Raw genomic sequence first — 18,474 nt, 5'->3', positions numbered from 1 at the left:
ACAATGAAATTTTATCATCATTAAATCGAAATCATAATTGTACTTTCATCAATGTAGCAAGGAGATCAAATGTGAAATAAATTTAATAGAAATATATTAAGGACAGAAAGGTGTACTAATTTAGAGGTAACATGTTTCTGCACTTTAGTACATTTCTGTTAAGTATATATAGTTACTAGTTCTACTTAGTAATCACAAAATAAAAGTCAAAGGTCAGAACAAGTCTCTCAAGAGGTCATTTGACCCACCTTCCTCTCTTAAAACAAGGTGGGTAGTGGAAGAAAGGCCAGTTGAGTACAGTGGTCCAGAGCCGGATAAAATAGCTTTATGTCCCACCTCTACTTATCAGCTCGTGACCTTTGGAAAACAATTTAAGCTTGTGTGTCTCAGTTTCCTCTCTGTGAAACAGGAATAATAGGAGTATTATTAACTAGACTTACATAGCATCTGCCACAGAAGAAGTATTCAATGTTGGCTGTTATCGCCGACATCAACTGTATTTTACAGATAAGGAAATTGAGGTCCAGAGAGAATTAGCCTAAAGTCATTAAAACTAGTAAATATGTCCCAGATAGAAATATAAGGAAATGCTGCCTTCTTTATTTAAACAAAATCCAGAATCTCTTTAGCTGGCTCTCGGAGGACACTCACTCTATGGAGAGGCTAGACTTTTCTACCTCAACTCTGTCCTAAGATGTACCTTCTCTCCAAAAACTGCAAGTCTCTTATTGTTGCTACCACTGCCACATACTGTCCTCAACATGCCAGAGATTATTCCCGTTAAGTCTTTCAGAAGTACTGAGAAGACAAGATACAGTATTTTTCAACTGTTTTTTTACTGCTTTCACGTGAACTCACATATCCAAACTACTTTTACTGAGAATATATCCCCTATCTTAATACATGAGTGAGTCTTAAAGGGAAAGGAAGATTGCGTTAAGATTCCGATATGTGTGGAGAAAATTATCTGAAAAAGCAACCTGGGATTTCTGACATGACTGCCCACCGCCTACCCCACCAACATAGGCCTATGTGGTGACAGAAAGAAATCTAACTATGGCTGATGAAATCTAACTATGGCAATGCAATATACATATATATACATATATACCTTACTGTTGAATTGTACATCTGAAACTTTTTACTGGATTTCATTAACCAATGTCACCGTAATAAATTTTTTTTTTTAATTTATAAAAAGAATCATTACGTTAAAACATTCAACAAAATGCTTTACTTAAAGGCTTAAGATAACAACAAAGGGCAACGTACATAGAGCATCACTAAAAGAGATACACTAAATGCATCTGCACCTTGAGAAGATCCCCCCATCCTGGCTCCTAACGTCTCGATGTGGTAGAGCCCTCTGTATCTCCAATTACTAATAATGGTTCCAAACCCAGACTCCCTGGAATCCAGGGTAAGAGAGAGAAGCCAAGCGACCAGTATGTCCTACCTGAGACTATCTCCATATCTGCTCTAAGGACCTGCATCTCCTGGGGTGAACAACACTAGAATCACCCCACCCTGTTGGAAAGACCTGTACCACTAACACACAGGAATGAAGCTTTGGTTAGACATTCAGATCTCAACCGAACAATCAATGGAGCATTATAACTCTAATATGGTGAGAGTAGATGAATGAGAATAGCCTTTTCCTTATAAAAATATAGATTTCTAGTCTATGTCTAAGGGCTTTCTTTTATTACTCCATGCTTACCTCTCTCTTATTTTGATAAACTGAAACAGACACATTCGAAAAGTATTCAAATTAATGGGAAAATATTATTTATATTAAAACAATTTAAAGTTCTCATGACAATTTGTAATTAGCTATGTCTGATTTAAATGTGATATGGTTGAGCTTCTAAAAAATATGCATCAAAAGGTATACCTTTCTCTCCCTTCCTTTCGAGACCGCGTGATCTGATTAATTTCCAATGCTGTGAGCTTCTTTGCCACACGATATTGCCAGATATAAAATGCTTCTTTTGAAGCTGCTATCACATGGGTTTTGGTCATTGCAACAAATAATGGTACTATTAAAAAGAATATTAAGACAATTAGGTTACAGTTACACACAATCACAGGATGTTTGTGATGCCAAGGACTTTAGTGATCACTGAGTCCAACCCCTCATCTTACAGACAATATACCCCATGCACAGTCCGGGAAATTAGATAAGGGTCAAAAGCTTGTAGAACCATATAAAATATTAACTAAAAACAAATCAAAGACATAACTATAGAACTCTTAGAAGGAAATGTAAGAGTAAATCTTTGTGACATTGGGTTAGGCAATGGTTTTTTAAATATGATACCAAAAGCATAAGCAACAAAAGAAAAAGTAGCTAAAGTGGACTTCATCAAAATTTAAAATATCTGTGCTTCAAAGGATATTGTCAAAAGAGTGAAAAGACAACCCACAAAAGGGAGATTATATTTGTAAATCATATACATGACAAGGAATTGTATCTAGAATATGTAAAGAACTCATAACTCAAAAAGACAAATAGCCCAATTGAAAAATGGGAAAAGGATCTGACTAGAAATTTCTCCAATAAAGATATGCAAATAACCACCAGGCATATGAAAAGATGCTCAACATCATCAGCCATCAGGCAAATGTAAATCAAAACCACGATGAGATACCACTTCGTGCCCACCATGATGGCTAGAATCACGAAGTCAGACGATAACCAAGTATTGGCGAGGATGTGGAGGAATGGGTGGAATGTAAAGTGCTGTACTCACTCTGAAAAACAGCTTAGCAGTTCCTCGACATGCAAAATATAGAATGACACATGCCCCAGCAAGTCCACTTTTAGGTATAAACCCAAGAGAGATGAAAACATATGTCCACACAAAAACTCATATATGAATGTTCATAACAGCATTATTTATACATAATAGCCAAAAAGTAAAATCAGCCCAAATGTCCATTAACTGATGAATAGATAAGTAAAATTCCATTCCTTTCTCCTATCCCCACTACCATTATTGCTTGGTCCAGGCATTTACCCTTCCCTCTGATCTCATATGTCTTATTTTTTCATTAATTTAGAAAATAAAATTCTCCAAAGTTCCTTCTTAATTTAGGAACAGTCTCTTAAACATATAACTTTTTTCCATCTGTTGCATTTCTTAGAGAACATTTCATTAAGCTCCTACTGTGTACCTTTTGATGAAACAGATAGTCTCATCAAATCCATCTTACAGATAAAGAAATAGAGAATTAAAGAAGTACAATAACTTGTCCAAAGTCACAAAAAAATAAACAACATAAAATTAAACATAAATTCACATAAAATATATTTTTAAAACTTCATAAAAGATCATTTTAGTACCTAATTTCTAAATTCATGATTAAAATGATACAAAACTTATTTTTATATTCATAAATATTATGCACAGTCACCATTTCTATGGCCAGAATAAACGAATGGTATTAACAGCAGCTACCATTTATGGAGTTCCTGCCACAGGCCAAATAAAGAATATTTAAGGCAGTAAGAGACTTAGAAACCGAACAAAGAATTAGAAACTAGACCGATGGTATAATGTTAACTGAAGAAACTAAAAACTTGGGGATTCAAATTCAAGAATTTTTATATGCTAAATAACTCAGTATAGTTGAATAATATTTAAATTTTTTTTTCCTTACAATTGTCAAGATTTTTCTAGTTAAAATGTGTAGTATTACTAAACTCTAGAGGGAGCCAGAAGCCTTTCCTTGGGGATGGAAGGCTGTCCTGGGCTTGGTGGCAAAGCCTGTGGGGAACGCTAAGTGGGACAAATCGGCACGCAGGGCCCAGGCTTTGCTCAGCTCTCACTGACCCCATCCCTCACCAAATCACAAGACATTTGCTAAATACTTAGTAAATTCTATCACCGAGACTCTGATGCTGGTAACTATCATACACTGTATCTAATGTGAAGTTCACAAACCATAACTGCTTTCTAATAAAATATTTTCCTGAGCATATAAAAGCATTTTTCTAACCAACATCTACTTACAATTATAAATTATACTCATGTCCCTTTTTTCTGACACATCCTAAGTAATCACAAGAGTTTATCATTAGCCCGATTAATTCAAAATTAAAATGTTAGTGGTTTACAATAAAAGTCAAGACTTCTTAGATTCAAATCCCAGGCATTTGCTAACTCTATGGACTTAAATTACTTATTCTCTCCAAACCTTAGTTTACTTACTGTAAATTGAAGATAATAATACTAACAATAATACCAACCTTATAGACTTGCTTTAAAGATTAAAAGAAATAATAAATATGTGAAGCATAATACAGTGACTGGCATAGAATAAATGCTTAGTAATAATAATTTTAAAAGCCAATATTTACTGAATTTTTAAAAAATTATGAAAGGCATACATTGTAATAGTTATATTAATTATAATTATATAGTTACTATATATACCATATAATTATATTAATATATAATTAATCTATTACACATGTTAACTCACAACCACTCTATCAGGTAGACATTATTATTATCCCCCACTTAGCAGATGAAGAAACCGAAAGACTTGGAATGGTTAAATAACTTTCTGAAGTTGCACAGCTAGAAAGCAGCAGAGCTGGGACACAAACCCAGTTAATCTGGCTCCAGAATCTATGCTCTTAACCACTATGGCACAGTGCTTCTTACTAAGGGTTCGTAAGTATTAGGTGTGGTTGCTGTTGTTTTTACTCATATTACCCCCATAGGTTTTTACAATAAAACCATATACAGATACACGAGTCAATACAAAAACAAATACAAATATACCTGAAACATGTTCTTTTCAATCAGTACGGCAGTAATTTCAGCAAGTTCACATGGGTAGCTAACCCTATCTACATAAATTATGTTAGATCTTTATTAAAAGATGCATCCCATCCAAGTAAATTAGTTTTAGTTTCCTAAAACTAAGCCTCTCAAAAAAAGTTAGAAGACCAAATTTTAACAGATAGAATATTTTAGGGGGGGAAAAAAAAAAGTCCTTCTCAACTATTCAATTTCTGCAAAAAGAAACTCAAAATATCTAAAAAGATTATTGGGGGAAAATTTTTGAGAAAGTAATTATGCTTTCATTAACATAACTTTGTAACATTAACAGGTAGTAGTTACTAGCCAAGCAAGGATATAAAACGATTTAAAACAATCTATGAAATCATACGTAAGTAAAAATTGTTTGCAATATTTAAATGCTGAGACCTGAAATAAATGTTTACATCTATAATGTTCCCCTACTTTCCACTTATTCATTTCTCAGCCCTTGAAAGAGCTGATAAACTGAATTTGCACTGCAATGTCTCCATCAATGTGTCTCTCCGGAATATGAGGAAGGCTCAGTGCATGTGTTACAGACTATCGCTAGGAAGCCCCTACACGCTCCCTCCAAAACGGCTGCAGCATGAGCCCCTGGTACCTTTCAGACACTTTTCATTCCTCTGCAAATGCTGTTTTCTCACTTTAAAATATCACCTGAAGAAATACTTATCTTTCAAAACTCAGCTCAAATGAAACATTCTCTTAGTAGAAAAGGTGTTCCTAACATCTTTATGCATTGATATCCATTTATGTAACACTTAGCACTGAAACGTCTAGCACACAGCAGGGGAGTAATAGTCATTGTACAATGGGTTAACTACATTTCAATTATGTGTTTAGACATCCTACAAGAAACATCGTAATTAATTTCTTAGCACTCCTGGTACCCAGTAGAATACCTGAAATTGTATATACTCATTGATGATTTGCTAGATAAATGGATTATATTTTAAATATTTTCATACATTCAACAAACTCTTGCTATGGGGCAAGCACAGTAGGCAGTGAGGATACAGAAATGTATCTTTAGATCTTTAGAAAGCTCCAAATCGTATGTGGAAGATACACAAGAAAATCAATAATCGCAGTGCAGAATAGTACTTTGAATGGAAGCACACCAAAGGTATTTTGATGGCTCAAAAGAAGAACACAGAAAAGGGTACCTAACCTGACTAGAAAGTACAACAGAGTCCCACAAAGTAAACTTCTATAACAATGAAAGTTTCTATAGAGATTGTCAGAAGGAAGAGTGAGTGACAAAAAAATTAGACTCTCTAGCAGAATATCAGTTAGAAATTGCTTTAGCCTCCAGTCATGAAAACTTGGCATAGAAACTTTTTTAAAAAAGAATTTTACAGGATATGTATGAAACAAAAATGTTGAGTCTTGGCTGAGTTTATTGCAGACCAATGAAAGAACTGTTTGTTAAAATTTCAGCCAGCGAGACTGCAAAAAAAAGTTTCAAGACTAAAAATACAAATAATCACGCCCTCAGGCATTTGCCATTTTATAAAGGTGAAGGACTTAACATCTGGCTTTATTAAAAAATTGACTACCTACGATCAAAATTAATTTGAGGCTAACTCTATCATCATTATGATTCTATGTTAAAACTTGATACTAGAAGAAAAAGCATATTATCAGAAGACTGACAGAATTCACCCCTTAAACTGTTATGTTTCTAATAAATAGAAAATATTCATGTGACGAGTCTGTAATAATTTTAAGCTAATCCCTTTAATGAGGAAGACTAACGTGTGTGTATACATATATGTACATAGAAACATATAAATATAGCTATGTAACAATAAACATAAGATACGAAGTTGAAAATTTTAAGATATAAAAGTGAGTGACCAAGACCCTAAATATAAAGCATAAAATCTCTGAAGCCAGTAAATACTTTTCACAGTTTCTTGTATTACCCAAAGCGCTTAGCAAAATAAAACACTTTAGAAGGCAGACATGAACATTTGACTGTTAAGGCTAAATGTGAAATCCGAAAAAAGAGAGAGAGAGAGAAAGAGAGAGAGACTAGTTCTCGGATTCACAAAATAATTCAATGGGTTTCAATTTTTAAAATCTAATATTTTTCTAATGCCATATCCAATAAACTACCACACACTTTAAAAGAAAACCATTACATTTTGAAGCTATAGTGAAATGGCAGCAAAACACTTGGTAATGGTTTTTAGCAAAATACTTAGAATAAGATTTGAAATTTTTTAACAGTAACTTTCCTAGCTGTTGGATACAAAGGATGATAAATCTAAAGAAACAAATGTCTTCTGAAAAGAAAAAGTCAGGAATTTTTGAGAACTGTCCCTATTAATGGACTGATTTCATTAGAAAATTCTGGAAAGAGCAAACTCACTTTTACAAGCAGCTAAAGTGTATTTTTATGGAAGAAAGGAATTTATAGGCAGTTTATTAATAATAAAAGTGGTTTAAGGGCAAAATTCTTTCTATAACCCTCAGTTTATTACATACTAATCATTACGTTGCATACCAATTCCTATACAACTATATTTCCCATTTGAAACAAATTATGGAGGTATAGCAATTGTGAGATTGTGAGACTGTGAGATTGTTATAAATTTTAGATAGAATCACATTGTAATTGATTGTAGTAACCAGGATACTTCCAGTTAATACAGTGAAATGGAGCAGTATTAATAATCATACCATGACACCAGGTATAAATTGGATCTGGCAAGCCAGGAAGTATGTTGATCCTTGTTTTGGAAAATACCAGTCTAATTAATAATACTACTGTTAGGTTTTTTCGTTAGTTTTACAAATAAAACTTGATTAAAAAGGAAATAAATATTAACATTTCCTTACCAATATCAATGTATTTGGGATCCAAGGGTGTGCCAATAGAATTACAAAGAACTAACACAAACTGTGAACAAATGAAACGAAAAGTATCAGAACTCCTGCTTATGTTCAATAAAGGAAATGACGCTTAATGTATCATGCTTATCCCTGTTTTGAGTATCACTGAGAAATAACTGACCAAATTGTTAAGTCAAAGACTAGCACATATACATAATCTACTGCATTAAAAATAAAGAAATATGAATTGAAATTAAACTAAGGCTGACTTGTCAATAATGGAACATCAAGGCCACTTAATAAACACAAATACACTGGCTACTTTTCATTATTTATACTTCTAAAATTCCTGATCACCTATAACCTCGAAACTCATCACTATCCCACAATCAGGTAAATAAGAGCTTGTTTGTTACCAGTGCACCAAACGTTTCCATCTCGCTCTCCTCCTTTGAAGCATGACATGAGAAGCACGACATGGCATGAGAAATCCAGAAAAATGCAGTTAACTCAGAAACAGTGTAATCCTATCTAGCGAAAATTACTTAAAATGCCCATTAGTTAAAACATGCACAGATAATGATCAATTCTTGTTAGAAAAAGTAATCGAGCATAGTGCATACTTTATATCATATTATTCTAAAGTGATCATTTCATTTATCGTACTATTGGTTACCTTTTCTATATCCGGTACTAAGAATACTATTTGACTTAGATGCTTTCCTGATTAGAATAATGATTTCAAATTAGCCAGTTCTCTACATACTATTTATTACATACAGACTTTGTCTTTCTTTTTTCAGCATCTCAAGCAAAAAGTTTAATTTCATAAATACAATCTAAATGACAAAAAATTATACTAAAATATCAATTTATTCTTCCACTCTTTAAAATAAGCTTACTTACTCCTCCCAAATCACACAAATAATTAGTATTATTTAATTTACTTATCATTTATATGCTCATAGCTTACAGATTCTAATGGTTCCATAAGACTTCTTACTGAAAATACAAGTTTCCCTCAACTTCCCATTTCTTGCTCCCTAGAGTAATTACTTTCAGCTCCTTTAACTCGTCCTTTTGATATTTACCTCCACGAATCTCAATAACATGTTTATAATGCTTCTTCTTTGTTTTGTTTCAATTTGGGGCATTATCTATTGAGTTCCCGCCATCAAAAATAAGTATGTCACTCCCTTCCACCTGCCACTTCCCCGATGTGGCTCTCATCACATAGGAACACACTTCCATCTCTCCGTCTTTCCACTTATAATTGTGTTAGATCAGCATTTAGGATTTAATATATTTATTAGACTTCAATTAAAAGTGTTTTTAATTTGAAAAACACTAGTGACTTTATCATTCTAACTATATAAATACCATTCATAGATGAGTTGTCAAGTATATCGTGATTTATGCTCCTTTCAAGCACATTTTGCTTTCCCTGTTGGTAATTATCTCTATTATTTTCTCTTTGTTCAGTTATCTCTGTATTTATTACTAACTCGAGTACCCAGTTACCTCCCAGTTATGTATACCTCCTCTCAAGGGTTAAACCATTAATTTCATTCCGAATTCTTCTGAAACCGTGTGACCTGCTTTCATCTGATGACTACCTAGGCATGTTGCGTAACTGTCGGTTGGTATCACTCTTCACCTTGTTAGGTTGTCGGGTTTCTTCCTCTCTCTTGGTTTAGTCTTCATTTTGGTAGACTATACCCTGAAGTAACTTTCTAAAATAAAGAAGCTTGGAAGGTAAAGCTTGGTGATCTTGTACATTTAAAAGTGTCTTTATTCTATCTTCATTTTAATTATTATTTTGCTTAAGATATGGAATTCAAGGTAGGAAATCCAATTCTCCAAAGTAATGCTGTTGACAAGTAGAATATCATTATGATACCTGATCCTATGAAGTCTTTTCCCCTCTGAAAGCTTGTAGAATCATCTTAACCCCAGAGTTCTACAATTTCACAATGATGTGCCTCGATGTGGAAGCATTTTTATTCACTGAGCTAGACACTTTCAATCTAGAAACTCAAGGGAAAAGTTACTCTCTTCCATCTGCCTGTTCACTCAGAGTTACTCTCTTCCATCTGCCTGTTCACTCTTTTTAGAAATGCTGAACTTCCAGGACTGGTCCTCTAATCTAATTTTCTCATCTTTTCACTCCTATTCTCCATTTCCTTGTCTTATTGCTCCACTTTATAAGCGTTTTCCTTCATTTTTATCTTCTAATTCTTCTGCCAAATTTTTCATTGTTATCATATTTGCAATTTTCAAAAGCTGCTTTTTCTATAGCATCCTTTCCTTGTTTTATGCGTGTAATAATATTCTCTTAACTCTCTGAAGATCATTTGAAATGATTCTTTCGAAGTGTTCTTCTTCTTCTCAGTTCTTTTCTCCTTGTACTTATTTTTGTCTGTCTGTTAAAGCAGGTTCTCCAGAGAGAACCCTTCCACTCTCCTACCTGAGCTACATGTTTATCTGCCAGGGTTCTAGGAACCAAATGGGAAAAGACAACTGGGGGTGTCCGAATAGTCAACTTTTATTTGAACTGCCTTGTTTTCAGACTTCCTCCGCCCTTATCTATGCTTGGTGCCCTTTGGGGCAGACTCTTTAACCTCCCTGGCAAGTAAACTCCTGTCTCCCTAGGTGGTAGAAGGGCAGCTGCCACGGGCTCCGTAGGAGGAAGGGGATTTAGGAAACTGCTTCTTTATATGCTTTTTTTTTTTTTTTTTTTAAGTTTTCTCTTTCCTGCATCTTTGGTACTTCCAAATTGCTTTTCTGTTTGTTTCTTTCTTCTACCAGGTACCGTCAAGTCCTGTGTCTCTTTAGGATTCTGTAGTACAAACTGGTTGCTTCTTTGCTTTCTGCGCTGATAATGCAGGATTCAGCTTTCTTAGGTCTGCTAAGGTAATTACCACCGATCCACCTACTCTCCAACCTCCAAAAATATGTTGCCATTTCCTCTCCTTTTCTGGTCCCCATGGGCTTATGACTTCTTTAAAAATACCTTGCATAATACTGTTGTTTTAGTGAGTTTCAGGAGAGAACAGGGCCAAATGTAGCTGTTCAAATGGCCACTTAAACCAATAACTGGGATAAAATAATTTATAACACAGCCAAAGACAACGGTAGCCCTTTTTGGAAAAATGCTCATGCTTCTGCAAACATTTAAATTTTAGCATACTTTTTTAAAAAAGGCATTCTTTATATTATTTATTTTCTGCTATATAAGAGACATTGACTTTTAAAGCAATATATCTCTAAATAAGAGTATATTTCTCAATATCAAGGATATCCAAAGTGTTATAATGGTCACTGTTAAATAATTTCTTGAGCATGATACTAGACATCTGGATATTCATTTTTGCTTACGGAATGTTAACTTGGAAAAGGACTGTGGTATTTTAAATATATTTCAAAGACAAAAGCTTCAGTACTGAACTAGTCAATATGAAATGTCAGTGGATTAGCTGATTGGAGAAAAAAATCAGGGGACACAGAACAAATGGAGTCACATAATTTTCCAAAACAGAGGTCTAGACAGACATGGCCAATAGAACCAATACTTCACTGTACCTGCCAGTACAGAGGCCATGCTCGAGAAGGTAGATAACTATAGCACAATTCTCTCAAGTAGTTAACTCAACTAAATTTTAAGATACCAAGGAACACCTACCTGAGGATGATTTTCATCAGCTTTCGTAGCCAAAATGCAGAAGTCTCCACAGGTAGTAACAGAAATGAGACTCTTCACATACTTAACATATTTCTCATTGTTTTTCGTATCCCAAAATATAACACAGTACTCTGGACGATCAGGTCTGGTATAAGCATAAACTACAGTATTTGAGCAATAACCCCACTAGGAAAAACAGAAGGAGAGAAGAAGGGAAGGAAAGAGAGAAAAAGAGAGATAAAATATTTAACATTAAGAAGTAAAAATCACATTATTATATTTTTACTGTAGAATATTGCAGATACGTGGTTTATCAGTTCTGACAAAATATATTCTTCAGAAATGGGAGACAAAAGAACTGAACTTTCGGCTAAATACCTTTTCTCATTAAAATAACAAAAAAATCTAAGAGTAAAACATAGTTATAAAACAAATAATATACTGCAAAAATAAGTTAGTTTGTTTAATTTTCCTTATCAGAATAACATATGCACAGTTTATAGTCAAATAATTATACAGTACAGAGCTTATTTAAAACAAAAACAAAAATGCAGATTTCCTCCCCTCAATTTCCTTCCAGAATAGCCACTTACAACTCTTTTAGCTATAACTGAGTATTTATCTCCATATCACTTATGTATTGATTATGGAACTTACACACTTAGAGCTTTCCCTTCTAATTCTCTCAATATATTTATATGTAATTTCGAATAAATCAATATATAGTTGACATTATTATGACTGTGTTTACTAGTCAAAGCTAAGCCATGTTTACTTTTTATACTGATTACTTTTTTAAAAAAATTTACTTTAAAATAATTTTAGATTTATACAAAAGTTGCAAAGATAGTACAGAGGTCCCTACAGTCTTTTTTTTTTAACAGACTTAATTCACTTTATTTCTCTTGTATAAAATTATGTGGTGGCCACTGCTGGAGCCTGGGTCCTCTGCACAGAAACTCTAGTGTGGGTCTTTACAAGATGGTCAGTGAACTCTGATAGGGAGACTTGGTGAACACGGTCTCTTTCCAGAGGTCGGGGTGAGACAGCTGTAGGTCTCACACTGTCAGCATCTTACATGACCATGGTACATTTCTCACGACAAAGAAACCAACACTGATCAAGCACTACTAACTGGACTCCATACTTCATTCAGATTTCATTAGTTTTTCCCTAATGTCCTTTTCCTCTTCCAGAATCCTATTCAGGATACATTATATTTAGTTGTCACGTCTCCTGAGGCTCCCCTGGGCTGTGATGGGTGTTCGGTCTTTCCCTGTTTTTGATGACTTTGACAGTTTTGAGGAGTACTGGTCAGACATTTTATAGAATGCCCCTCGATTTGGGTGTGTCTGATGTTTTTCCTCATGCTTGGATTGGGAGTTATACACAAAGGGTGAAGAGCTCTTCTCGTCATGTCACTTCAGGGGGTATGTGACATCCATGTGACATCACTGACGATGCTACCTGGACCAGGTAGTGTTTGCCAGGTTCCTCCACTATAAAGTTACTTTCTTTTTTTCCTCTTTCCATACTCTATTCTTTTAAATGCAGCCCCCACTCAAGTTGAGGGAGCAGGGGACTACGCCACACCTGCTGGAGGGGGTGACGTCTCAGGACATTCAAATAGCTCTGTAAGAAGGTTTGTTTCTTCTCTCCCATTTATTTATTTAAACGACTTCTTTATATCAGTTTGTACTCGTGGACACTGACTTTGTAATTCGGATTACAATCTAATGTCACATCATTTACTTTGTTGCTCAAATCGTTCCAGTTTCGGCCACTGGGAACTCTTTCAGGTGGTCCCCTTGACCCTTTGGCACCCCCACCCCCATTCTTTTGTTCTTTGAGCATTTATTTACTTCTTGGCACTGCAAGTTGCCGCAGGCTTATCTTGCTTTTTCTCCAGCCTACCCCTAGAATCAGCCATTTCTCTAAGCTTTGCCCTTTAAAAATTAGATGTATATATATTTTTTTAATAACAAGTATTCTTAGTCGTTTACCAGATCAAGCTCATACTTCAGAACTTGTTTCTGATCAAATGTTAAATGTAAGATAAAATATTTTTTATTGTGCTGTTTACTCTCATTTTCCCCTTCTGATCCATTCTCTGCCCTTCTCTACCCCGCCCTAAGCCCGGGAAGCTGACTTCCCCTGGGCTACCTTGCCTTCTGGTTCGGCCAATAAAAGGCACAGGCAGGTGGAGTGAGGGTTGAAGTATTCACCCCCAAAGCTGTCTCTGCTCCTGCAGGGTGGGCCCTCCTGCACAGCCACAGCTCTCGTGGATTCTGGGAACAATACTTCCTTATCCAGCCCACTGTTGCTAGTCTCTGGGTGCTGGCTTTGTCACCTCTTCCTGGTTCCCTTCACCCTGCCCATACCCCTGTAATAAACCCTCCATCAATCTCTCTTCAATTACGCCTTTCAGTGTGCCATCTGTTTCCCGCTGAGACTCCAACTATTGGAATAATGTTACTAATTACATATAGTATTCTAGAAAAGTTTTCTAGTTCTAATATCATAAGGTCTTCACACTAAAAAAAAAAAAAAAAAACTCCTTCAGTTGGTTTCCAAAACAAAGCGGCTATGAATATATGCAATAAACATATATTACACTTTGAGCTTTAACAGAATTATTTAGTAAAAAACAGCTTTTTTTGATGACTGCTCATAATACTCACCTTATAATCAGGTCGAATATTTGCAAAATATATAAAAGAATCAACAGCTAGTGCAATTTTCAGTCCGCCTCCTTCCCAAGATAGGGCAGACATCTGCTTTCCGGGAACCTTCAAAGTACCCAGGTGCTGAAAAAATCAATATATTTAACCTGAAGTATCACAATGAAATAAAATACAAATTACCACCAATCACATCACAGAGATAAAAACTGGTATGAAAATTATTTTGTGAAAGGTTGCTACTCCAAAATCATTTTCCTTACATTTTTATTATGAAAAACATACATATGATAGAAATTTACAAACTATGGCCAAAAAAAACTCAGTATCAAATTTCATCAGATCCAAGATGCCTGAAATTTAAATATGCATCTTGATTTTTATGTACAACTACGAAAAGAAAAAACACATTGCTAATTAAAACAGGACAACTTGGACTATAAGATGATTCTCAATTTTAGAGTTGTAAAAAATTATGCTTCTTAGAATCGATGAATTACGGTAGCAGTAAACTCAGTCTTTAAGCCTTGCCTCTCCTTCCACCCCCACAGCCAAGCAGTCCCCGGTCCTCCAGCTTCACACCCGTCTGTCCCCACCACAGCTGCCCCCATTCTTGAATGAACTATGGTCACAGCCTCTTAACAGCAGTTTTTACCTATCGTCGCTTTCCTCATTCCCACCCTCTACCCCCAAATTCAATGTCCGCTCTACTGGCATCATTGTCTTTCCAGAACACAACTCCAATTACATCCCACCCTGCTTTAAACAATGTTTAATACTTCTTAAATCAATAGCTCCCCACCAGCACATTCTTTAGCACAGTGTACAATGGCTTTTCTCGTCTGAGACGAAACTGTACTCTCCTTGGCTCAATCCTCCATGATTTAGCCATAATTCTCAGTCATGAGGGAACTGCTGTGCCTCCATATCTTTGGCCCATGTGGTAACCCTTCTGCCTGAAATCCTCCTTTCCCTTCCCCTGTGTTGCCCCATCCCTGATGTTCCTCATCCTCCTGGGGTACCTCCATCCGTCCTTCAGGACGCAGCTTCGATACTGTTTCTTGCCTTCTTCCCTCCCTCTGTGGTTTCAGAGAACTTAGACAGTGAGCTGCTTGAGAGCACTAATTTTATCACATTCTCATTTACTTCCCTATGCCTTATTAGATCTCCTGGTAAAGAAGTACTCGATAAATATCTGTTAAATAAATGTATCATGCATTCAAATTAAGTTGTTCATATACTAACATACTACATTTTATGGCTAAATTAGTGAGTAGATAAATGAATACAAAGACTTTTTAATGTGGTCATAAAAAGAAAACATTTTTTCTTTTAAGCTTATTTGACAGAGCAGTAGAGTCCCGAGAATTTTAATAAATTATACTGGTATCTCTTGTTAAGTAGATACGCCCTAAAGTCAAATTTAATGTATTAAACTCTGCTTGCCAGGGAAAGCAATTCGGGAAAAGTTTTAACCTAGGAGTGTCTATTCTAACTGTCCTGCTGTCCATGTGAAACCACAAGGAACAAGCAGATGCTCACAACGGCATTCCTGGTATTAATGACCTACACTGTCACGGGGAGAATAAGACCGTATCCTGACTCTGCAAACCAGCCAGGGGGTGGCAGCAGCAAGGAAAGAAAGCTTTAGGTAAGCTTTCACTAAGCACTGCAGAAGAGATTTGTTAGTTGTTTTCGCCTTTCATTTTTAGAACAGTGCCAAGAGGTATTACCTTGATTTCAGAAAATAAGTAAACTGGGTCTCAGAGTTCAAATACCTTCTCTGAGGGAAACTACATGGCGGAAATGGAATTCAAAGCCAAAGTCACGTCAACCTGACTGCGAAACCCCTGCTCCGCTATCCCCTCCCATGGCTGGGACCACCGCAAAAACCAGACCTTACGGATCCCGCCGAACTGAAAGCAAATTCTTCACTGAGGTTTTCCTGAAGTTTAAACCTTTTGATACCTTCCTTCCAAGTTATCTTCCCTATCTTAATAACATAGATCCAAAAATAAATGTCCCATACATTTGCTCATTCAAAAAACATTAAGTAACTAATGTACCTAGATACTTTCAATTGCAACTATACCAAAAACCACTTACAGTTTTCGAGTTAACATATTCAATTTAACATACATTGTTTTGCAAAATAAAGCAAAATCGGCCTTAGAATCCATGTTTTTCTAGTTGGAGAAGGCCGAACTAACAAAAATAAGCAGACAATGTAATGAGAAATAAGCCAATGGCGATGAACAAAAATAACCAAAAGAATGAGAATTAGGAAGGAGGCTAGAAACTTCGACATAAACATCAGATTTTTAACTATTTAGGAACTTCGAGAACCGTGGCTTTGTTTCTCCTTAGCTTTTACACCCAGTGGATGTACAGAGCACCCCATACTCTAGAGCACAAGCTACTGGGCAACTGTGAGATGCTGATTCAAGAGCATCGGCTGACGCCAGTTCTTACTCTTACAGAAATTACCAAAATATATTAAAAATATTAATATTAAAATATTAAAACAACTGATGAAGGCTTTTGTGGAGTCAAAAATACATATTTTTGAAGTCTATATTGAATTTCTAAAAATGAACAGGATATGCAAAAGGGACTGAATATAGTTGAGTTAGAAAATAAAATAGGTAAAAATTTATTACACTTAGTTACTAATAATTTCTCATTTTCTAAATTCTTTAAAATGCCTAATATATTAATTCTCCTAATTGATATTTTCCACTACTACTTCAAGGAAATTCTCTTTAAAATTAAACTTATTAATAATACTGAGAAATATAACATGCATATGAAAACAATGCTTAAAAACTTATTGTAGCATCATTTAAGATTAATTACTAAGATAAATTTCCTTAAAATAACTGATAATTCTATTAAAACTATTAGAAGTTTGGGGGAAGGAGAATCAGATTTGTATGTTTAATATCTATATCTATAATAATAATATTTAACACATCACATTAAAAATCTGAAATAATAATCTGAAACAGCTAAACTACACTAAAAACAACTCAAAAACCAGCTGTGAAAAGAGGTATATATTCAGATCACAGAGAAAATGCTCTCAATAACTATTCCATAGTGATTTCTTATATGAAACATCTGGTTTTCTAAATGTACAGATTATAAAATAAATTCCATGATAAAAATACAACTATAAAATACGACTAAGATTTTGGGAGATCATTCAAAGAAATACTACACATGATAGTTGATCATTTTTACACAAAATGTCCCTTTTAAAAATGTGACAAGTTATACCTCTTCCTCCATTCATTTTTTTTCCCTGCCTTACTCGCTGCGTATTTACATAGAAAGAAAGAAGACAAAAATCTTTTACACATTTACCTCACCAAATGGAGTGTAAAATTGCACGATGTTTACATCTTTATCCTGAGTGACGGCCTTCTGGGAGCCGGCCACAGCTAACACACTGCCAGTGTGGTTCCACTGGATACTGACGACATACATGCCAGTATCCATTAAGACAGGATCTGGTCAAAAAGAAAAAACGAGGCAACAGTGGTGAAATACTTAGCCCGGAGAACTCTATTATCTTAAGAACCATCTTAAAATGTTTTTTTAATGCTCCCAATTTTAAAAAAAATTACCTACTTTGGTCATTCTCGTGTCTCATTATTTGGCACCGCCCATTGTCGAAACAAATAGCAAGGCAGGGGCAATCTGGCTCCACGTAGCCTTCTGTGCCGTGGTACCAGTGAATTCCAGCAATACTGATCGCGCCAGTGACATTCACCAAACAATTCAGTTTCATTTTCATCTAAATAAAGTCAGTTAATATTCTATATTAGTATATTTAGTATTCAGTAAGAAGAGAGTACTGTAGAAAGAACACTAAAAATAGCATGTAACAATCTAGTTTCAAATGCAAGCTCCAACACTTATGGGTTTGCCAACTTATGGGTTTGCCAACAAATCACTTCACCTGAGTTTCAGTTTTCTCCATGTGTAAAATGAAGATTAAAAAATAAAAAAAAAAACAAAGCTGAGTTTTTAGGAGACTCTAATGACAAGAGGTATATGAAAGTACTTTGAAATTAGTAAAGTATCATATAAAAGTTGGCTATTATCACTTCCAGTTTTGTTCTTATATATATACTGTCCTAACCCCGACTAGAAACGAAATCGCCCATAAGGTCAGAGATCCATCATGGCTAAATCTCGCAAAGCCAGAGTTTTTCTTGAGATTATGCTCCCTGAGCCTATTCTATTTTGCCTGCTTCCCAGGACTTGATTTTTGTCCCTTACTGTTGAAGTCTTCCACTCTTTTTTTAAAAAACCATTAGTCGCTTGCTACAAAAATATTCTTGGTATCTCACGTAAACTTCAGCTTCAGGTATTAGAAGACACAATGATTAAACTGCACATCATCCTACTCACTATCCCTCAGCTTCAG

At 35.1% G+C, this 18,474-nt stretch overlaps 1 protein-coding gene across 1 annotated transcript in view; it reads right to left on the bottom strand.

Moving 5' to 3' along the window:
* WDR35 (WD repeat domain 35) overlaps window positions 1-18,474 on the bottom strand; it is a 58,034-nt gene that overhangs the window by 26,608 nt on the left and 12,952 nt on the right. Inside the window, 7 exon segments of the mRNA XM_039887789.1 lie at window positions 1,895-2,039; window positions 7,683-7,743; window positions 8,093-8,125; window positions 11,359-11,544; window positions 14,040-14,165; window positions 17,406-17,551; window positions 17,673-17,838. Of these exon segments, the coding sequence (XP_039743723.1) occupies window positions 1,895-2,039; window positions 7,683-7,743; window positions 8,093-8,125; window positions 11,359-11,544; window positions 14,040-14,165; window positions 17,406-17,551; window positions 17,673-17,838 (863 nt within the window).

This window comes from Pteropus medius, unplaced genomic scaffold (genome assembly GCF_902729225.1).
Source record: "Pteropus medius unplaced genomic scaffold, Ma_sr-lr_union100, whole genome shotgun sequence".
NCBI classification, from domain to species: domain Eukaryota; kingdom Metazoa; phylum Chordata; class Mammalia; order Chiroptera; family Pteropodidae; genus Pteropus; species Pteropus medius.
This window is presented reverse-complemented; position numbering and strand designations above follow the sequence as displayed.